Below are 8,547 nucleotides of genomic sequence, written 5' to 3' on the forward strand. Positions count from 1 at the left end.
TTAATATACAAATAGAAGAAGTTTTGAAATACGAAATAAATCGATGACATCAAAAATAATCATTTAGCACAAATAAAGGCATAAAGAAGTCGAATAGTAGACATTAGACAATATCGTTATTATTTATTATCAACTATTTTGACGATAAATTTTGAGTTTTTACTTAGCAAGTACATATGTACCTACTACAAGATAAATCATTAATGTTACTATTCGCTACGAGATGGCGTTGCAGAGTAAAATCTGCCGTAAATTCATTAAAATTATAATTTTATTGCATGCAATTAGATTCATGTCATTTATTGGAATACATTATTCATAAACTATAACTTACGACAATTATAACCGATTGTTGGTACTGGTCGTCACGATTTATCTTATTACCCTAATATTAAGTCAATTTATTCATTTCAACAAAGGAAAAGCAAAAAACTTAGGTTTATTTGACCTCTAATCGAGAGCGCATTTGCTCGTAATTGTCCCTGTAATGATTATGGCATTGTGATTGTAGGTGCGCTGTACTAAAGTTAGTTTGTAGTGAACTAGCCTCGGTAAACTGGTGGTAATATTTCACTATCGTACTGAACATTAGTTATGCAGTAATAGAAGGCTGCAGGCGCGTAACGGTCTTTACCGCGCGTAAATCCGGTTTATAAATAAAATTTAATTAAACCATATTAGGGCATAACGTTCATTATATTAAACATATTTTTTATCGGCAAAGCAAACGCAATATATATTATTTTAATTTCCCTCGAGAGTGCGATATCGAAAAAGTGTTCGTTTGAAAAGAAATAGATTTTGACATTGACAGATCTCACAAAATGAAAATATTTACGTGACGTGACGTTCGGATTTTAAAAATTTATCGTACTTTTTTTCTAAAATACTGATTCAATTTTTTGTTATGTGAAATATAGAAGTACAGTGACAAGAAAGCAATGGTGCTGTGTAAAATAAGGATTTCAAAATAGGTAACTCTACATTCATACATATAAAAACTAAAGTAATCGCATGATAATTAGATGTTTAATTGCTTTGATGCTTCTAATTGGAATGATTTAATCATGTTATTCCATTTATTGAACAACATTGCTAAAGGTACATAAATATTTTAAATTTCGTTATACCTACATGAAATTTTCTTATAAATTTATCTGTACCAAATAGTTTTTTTTAAATAGAAATTATAAGATGAATAATATAAAATTTAATATTCTGAATAAAATATTTATATATCATTATATATCCCAGTTTCAAGCATTTAATAAAAAAATAATTTTGTGCTTTTGAATACATTGTGTCTAAAATCAATTAATGCTTCCAAGCATACTATAATATTTTTATCACATGAACGACTGACTAGCTGATGATAATATATGAATATTAATGCTAGGGATAGTGATAATGATTTTGCTTATAGAATAGAATAGAAACACATTTATCTGCCTCCACTTAAAATATAATATACTTACGTCTAAAACAAAATATAAAAACAGTAATAGTGGCAAAAGAGGATCCCCATCAGCAAAACTGTAACCATTTGTAAGAATATAATCCGTATCCCGTAGGAATATCGGGATAAAAAGTTGCCTATATGTAATTCCAGTTGTCCAACTGCCTGCGTACCAAATTTCATTACAACCGGTACAGTAGTTTTTGCGTGAGAGCAACAAACACACACACATCCTTACAAACTTTCGCATTTATATTAGTAGGATTACTGCACTGATTTTCAGAGGAGACCTTGTGACTGTACAGACGAAAAATTCATTATAGGCAATAAACTTCTCATTTATAATGTTTCACAGCCAAATAGTAAATAGAACCCATATTACTAACTTTTTTGACCATCTGCCTGTCTTTAGTCAATTCCCAACCACAACATATGTCTGTCTGATAAATAGACCAATACCCTGAAAATAATGGGAATAGTTTAAAATAGATTCTTATTGAATGGAGAAGAAACCTTGTACTAGGATATGTGTGCAATAAAAATCTAATTTTTTGTTTGTTTGTTGATGTTACTCAAAAATGATGTGACTGATTGTAAATAGGTCTGTTATCAAGCAACAAAGACTACAATTGTTTTTTATGTTGTAATTTTTTTTTAATTTTCTTATATTTTCTAAAAAATATTTCTTTGTTTCAGAATGAAATGGATGAGAATATGCCCTAAATCATTAATATAAGAAACAAAATAGCATAGCAACAATGTGAGACATAAGCTATATTAAATATAAGGCCAGTATTAGATATATGTTTAAATATAAGAAGTATGAAGCGGGAGTTCTCACATTTATTTAAGAGTAAGTAAATTTTTGTATAATTTCAATGTACTATTGTACGCCCATTTCCTTTTCCTCACCCAGGCCGTCTATATATTCCCATTGTCAATCCTTTCATTAACCTTTTTCCCTTAAAAGCGGACAATCACACATCCGCATCCACAGTGGTCTTCTGGGGTTGTGGTGATCGCTTACTATCTGGCTAAGAATATATTTATAACTGACTGTGTATCTTTAACTGACAGTTTCAAAACAAAATTCTTCTTCGGGAATTGAGAATGCATGTCAAACTGTAAAAACATCTGAGAAATTTAAGAATTTTAAGTATATATATATACTCAGAATTCTTAAGAATCTTGGGAATCTTAAACTAATATATTATATATTAGTTTAAGAAACCTATTTTTTCCCAAGGGAGTGCTAAATCGTGATAAAATGTTTCCTATCAACCAAATCAGCCCATACCCTGTCTGTATACCAAATAAAATCAATTCCGTTAAGTAGTTTCAGCGTCATTGAAAGACTAACATACAAACAAACAAACTTTCACATTTATAATATTAGTGTGATGACATTATTTAAATGTATGACATTTTTAGTATATAATAGTGTCTTGAAAACATTGTATGGCGTTTAATCCCCATACAAATTTCAAACAATGGTCCGCAAACTAATTTCGGCCATTTCCCCCTTCATTAATCAACATCCCCCCTTTTCTCAAACGGAAAATACAGAAATGAAGATATTGCTAACAGTCGAAAAAAAGTGTTGACATATATTTTGAAAATTCCTCGACTTTCGGTAATTATTTTAGCTTGTGTCTTTATTTCTTGTTGCTTCTGTATTTTTACTAGAATCAATGTAAATTAGGAAAATACAGGCTCTAATTTCAATCTATGAAAATATCAAAAACATTGAGAATCATCCATTCTTTCCGTTTCCTTTTCCTCACCCGTCTTAGTCTTTCTTTTTTTCTCACTTTCGTTCCCAGAATTCTTTCCAGTCTTCAATCCTTTCCTTTTCCCTTACCCCATAAAAGCGGGCAGCACATTCGTAGAGGCAATACCTTTGCGAATGTTCATGGGCGGTGGTGATCGCTTACCATCAGGCGAACCACCAGCTCAGTTGCCCGCTATGACTTAAAAAAAAATCCTAACCTGCTTCAACGCCCCCGCCCCCCCCCCTCCTTTTCTTACCGCCTCACTTTTATCGCCCGTTATCGCCCACATTAAGAAAGTCTGCTCTAAAAAATCTACCCTTATATTTCGTGTTACATATAAATTTGTTTGTTTGCAGTTCGACAACTACGAAACGAAAACTGACGATACTTGATGGTTTACATGGTGAGTGTAGTTTAAATTTTTCGATTTATTTAATATTATAAAAGGAAAATTACATGATTTACATACTAGGCTATATGTGTATCAAACGGCGAAATAATTATCGAAATTGATCCAGTGGTTCATCAGGTTAGCGCGTTCAAACAAACCCAGCAGTTTTGATATAATTAGCATATCACATCTTGTCCTACTAAACTTAAAAATGCGAAGTTGTGAGGATGGATGTATGTGTATGTGTATGTTTGTTGCTCTTTTACGCAAAAACTACTCAACCGATTGCAATGAAATTTGGTACGTAGACAGCTGGACAACTGGAATAACATATAGGTAACTTTTTATCCCGATATTCCTACGGGATACGGACTTGTGCGGGTGAAACCGCGGGGCGCAGCTAGTACTCTTATATTAATACGAAAATTTCACAATCATAACGATGTTAAGTTGCACTGACCTCACTATCGTAAGGTTATGGTTTTAATCGTAATTGCTTACGTCTGCTTTTTGAACGCTTCAAAAATTTTTTTTCCTGTTTTTTTTCAATGAACTCTAATTACCTTGGTACTATCTCTAATTATTTATGAGTTATAAATAACTAACTACGAGAGAATTATAATTAACTCGAGAAACACTAATTTCATCGTCATCAGCCTATATATGTTCCCACTGCTGGGACACAGGCCACCTACGCGTTTTCGGGCCATAATCCACCACGCTGGCCAAGTGCGGATTGGCAGATGTCACATGTCGTCGAACTTTTGATTCTTGGCCAGTTTCCTCACGATGTTTTCCTTCACCGTTTTAAGAAGCGGTGATGTTGTCCACATGTGCAGATAAATTGAAAAATCAATTTATTTCCTTCACGCTCGCCCGGTCTCGAACACGGACTTATCGATTTTGAAGTCCGAGGTTCTCACCACTGAGCCACCACTTATTCATTCAAAATTAGGTGTTATTTCGATATATTGGCTGGGAGTGATAAATCAAGGCATTAGTAGGTGTGAAGTCGTACTAATGCTAGTAATCGATTATCCTGCCACCCACTGCTTTTAAAATGGTTTATGTGAAAGGTTTTACTTAAATTGTGTAAACAGTTATATTATTATAAATTAACAAAAATCATATTTTGCAAATTGAAAAATGGAATAATTTTATCAAATTAGTGTATCGTCATCGGTCCTCCATAACTCTACAAAGTTTGAACGAAATCTGGCCGTTTAAAGTGGGTCAAAATCGCGCCCAAAGAAGTCGGTTACAAACAAACATACAAACATACAGGTGAAGCTAATAAAAATCGTGTAAAAAGGTCATTGTTAAAATAATATAAATGTGACTGCTTACATATTATTATTTTTTACTAGTTGCGCCCCGCGGTTCCACCCGCGTAAGTCCGTATCCCGTAGGAATATCGGGATAAAAAGTTGCCTATATGTTATTCCAGTTGTCCAGCTGTCTACGTACCAAATTTCATTGCAATCGATTCAGTAGTCTTTGCGTGAAAGAGCAACAAACACACACATATCCTTACAAACTTTCGCATTTATAATAGTAGTAGGATTAGCTTCGCACGTGGTACATATGTAGCCTATGTCACTCAGTGATGTTGCAGCTTTCCAACGGTGAAAGTATTTTTGAAATCGGTCCCGTGGTTTTTGAGTAATAACTTTACAAACATACAAAAGTTTCGTCTTCATAATATTAGTAGACATTGACGATCACGATATGCGTTAGAGGTGTGGCGCTGTGCTCATCTTAGCCTAACCTTCATTTAATCTTTATATGAACTTTGAATTATTTATACTGAGAATATTTTATGAAATACTAGCTTTTCACGTGGCTTCTCTCGCAGTTCAAGTAATCCTACAGCAACTTTGCTGGTAGTCTGATGGTAAACGATCCCACTCTGACATAAAAACTGTAATTAACTTCTTAAAAAACAATCAATTCATTTGTATCACTTTATTTATTGGAGGCTAAATCGTGACTTCGTGATCCACAGTGATGGTTGAAGGCACTGATAGGCAAAAAGATCTACAATTAATCGTAAGGTTTAGTTCATATGGGTGCTTCAAGATCCACTACAGAGGTTCTGATGTAGAAAATTTTGTATTATATATAATTTCCTCTACAAATAGGCCACAGATGTCCTTGGGGGAGGTGACACTCTGAATCCAAAATTGGACCATATATCTTCAATTCCCTATTAAATACAAAAAGAATCCAATCGGAAGAAAACTGGGAAGCGAGTACACTAGCACGAATTGGGTCAGCTCGCACCGGTGAAGTTGCCACACCCCCACAGAAGACTGTGTGAAATAGAACCTGCTACTGTGTTTCATTCGTCGATTGTTGGAGCTGGAGGCTTCTATCCTGTTCCTTCATCCTTCCTAGTCTTTACCATCATCATCAGCCCTTATATGTTCCCACTGCTGGCACACAGGCCTCCTATGAGGGTTCAGGCCATAATCCAGCACACTGGCCAAGTGCGGGTTGGCAGATGTCACATGTCGTCGAACTTTTGATTGTCGGACATGCCGGTTTCCTCACGACGTTTTCCTTCACCGTTTTAAGAAGTGGTGATGTTATCTAGATGCGCAGGTAAATTGAAAAAACAATTTATTTCCCGCACGCTCGCCCGGTCTTGAACTCCGACTTAACGATTTTGAAGTCCGAGGTTCTGAGGTTCCGAGGTCCGAGGTTCCAGACTATATCTATCTCTGTATCAAATTTCATACAGATCCCAGAGGTTTTGACGTGTGAGTAGCAAACAGCCATACATTCAAACTTGTTCGTTAGTTGATGTATAACCAAATTATAATTCCCTAACTGACGCGAGCTATATTTTCACCCGACTTCAAAAAAGAAGGTTATAAATTTGACTATTTTTTGGCTTTATCAGTACATTTGACTGGATCAACCGATTTTGATGATTCCTTTTTTATTTGAAATCTGTGTTATAATTTGGTCTTATTCTGGCGATTTGAAAGCGGTTTAGTTTTTTTGATAAAATAATGATTATGGTAAAAATTTACATGTATAGTTACATAAAATGTCGCATTTATTTTACACTAGTAGTCCGCCCCCGCTTTACTTGTGTCGAGCCGTTCTCGAGTTTCACGCGTATTTATTTAATCCTACTTATTAGTAGGATTATTATAGAATATCCTATCCTACTAATACTATAAATGCGACATTTTGTAAGGACGTGAACTACTGAACCGATTGCAATGAAATTTGGTACGTAGACAGCTGGACAACTGGAATAACATATAGGCAACTTTTTATCCCGACATTCCTATGGGATACGGACTAACGCAGGTGAAACCGCGCGGCGCAGCTAGTGCGTAGATAAGTAAATGTGAACGCGAATGTTTGTCCTTTACCAAAACTTCGTGCGTGCAGTCTGAGCGATACATTTTTAGGAGCTGATGGTGAAAGCGAAATGCTAAGTTCCCACGGCATCCGTGCGAGAGAGACGGCAGAACAGTTTGCTCCATTTAACCTCTCGCTCTGGCGTGACGCAACGTCCAGGTTTTAGACGGTTTTGTTGGTGTTGCGATCGGTTGGATATTGTTTTGGTGGATGTGACTAGCGTAGGTTGGGAACGGATGGGTCGGTTTTCGTTGGTGTTTTTTGAAGGATAGATTGTTCTAAAGCTTTTTATTCAGATCGATGCAGCCTTTTCTATGTGGAACAAACATACAAATATTTAAAAGCTTACGTGTTTCTAATCGCCATGCAAAAAGATTCTGAGAGTTCTCAAAAGAGTTCTCAAATTTCTTTTATTTATTTAATCGTTCTCAAAAACTTAGCGCTCTTACGTTCTTTCAAAGGAAGGTTTTCGATTCTCTGTGTTTATTAATTTTCTTTATCTTTATTTACAACTAGCGGTCCGCCCCGGCTTTGCCCGTGGTACATATATAGCCTATAGCCTTCCTCAATAAATGGGCTATAGGCTATATATGAATTTCAAATCGGACCAACAGTTCCTGAGATAGCGTGTTCAAACAATCAAACTCTTCGGCTTTATATCACTAAATGACTGCATAGAATAAAGAAAACTCGCTTCTTGCGTCTGTCCCTATGTATGTATGCTTATCTTTACAACTACACAACGGATTTTGATGGGGGTTTTTTTAATAGATACAGTGAAATAAACTACTCCGAATTCAACGCATGCGAAGCCGCGGGCAAAGCCTAGTTATTTTAAATGATTAAGTATAGATTTGTATATAAATATTATTTTTAACTTAATAAATTTTTTTTTCTCAGGACGATATTGGAGGCGCGGGGCGCCGAGGCGTTATGCTGCCCACATCTATGGAGGTATGTTTATATATCTAAATCTCACTATCTACACTAACTTTATAGTGATAAAGAGGAAACTTTAATATTTCTGTATGTTTGTAACGTCTTCACACAAAAACCACTTCAATGATTTCAAAAATTCTTTCACCATTATTTAGCTGTAACTTCACTGAGTGACTTAGGCTATATATGTACCACGGGCGAAGCCGAAGCGAACAGCTAGTAATTTATAAATCTTCTTACAACTATTGTCTTAATACTTGTTTGTATATGCTTAAAAAGAAAAATCCTATCCCACTAATATTATAAATGCTTTTGTTACTCGTTCACGCAAGAACTGCTTAACCGATTGCAATGAAATTTGGTACTGTAGATAGCTGGACAAGTGGAATTACTAATACGCGGGTAAAACCGCGGGGCGCAGCTAGAAACGTATACATGAATGTATCTTTGGGAAACAAACAATACTATAATTCTTATAGATTATAGACATATACCATTCACATATCAGCAAAGTTTTGACGTCAAATTTAAATTCTTTATACTTAGTCTGGCCATAAATACTGTTACACTTAATTATAAAAAAATATTACATTTGAATTTCGAATCTGTCA

General features: G+C 35.0%; 1 protein-coding gene across 1 annotated transcript in view; it reads left to right on the forward strand.

Annotated features, from left to right (window-relative positions):
* Positions 1-601: 601 nt before the first annotated feature.
* Positions 602-8,547, forward strand: part of LOC119838145 (Krueppel-like factor 3) — a 36,128-nt gene continuing 28,182 nt past the window's right edge. Inside the window, exons 1-4 of the mRNA XM_038363979.1 lie at positions 602-974; positions 2,153-2,309; positions 3,585-3,631; positions 7,898-7,951. Coding sequence (XP_038219907.1) covers positions 3,620-3,631; positions 7,898-7,951 — 66 coding nt within the window. The 5' untranslated portion in view covers positions 602-974; positions 2,153-2,309; positions 3,585-3,619. The remainder of the gene's footprint in view (positions 975-2,152; positions 2,310-3,584; positions 3,632-7,897; positions 7,952-8,547) is intronic.

Source organism: Zerene cesonia, unplaced genomic scaffold (genome assembly GCF_012273895.1).
Source record: "Zerene cesonia ecotype Mississippi unplaced genomic scaffold, Zerene_cesonia_1.1 Zces_u001, whole genome shotgun sequence".
Lineage (NCBI taxonomy): Eukaryota > Metazoa > Arthropoda > Insecta > Lepidoptera > Pieridae > Zerene > Zerene cesonia.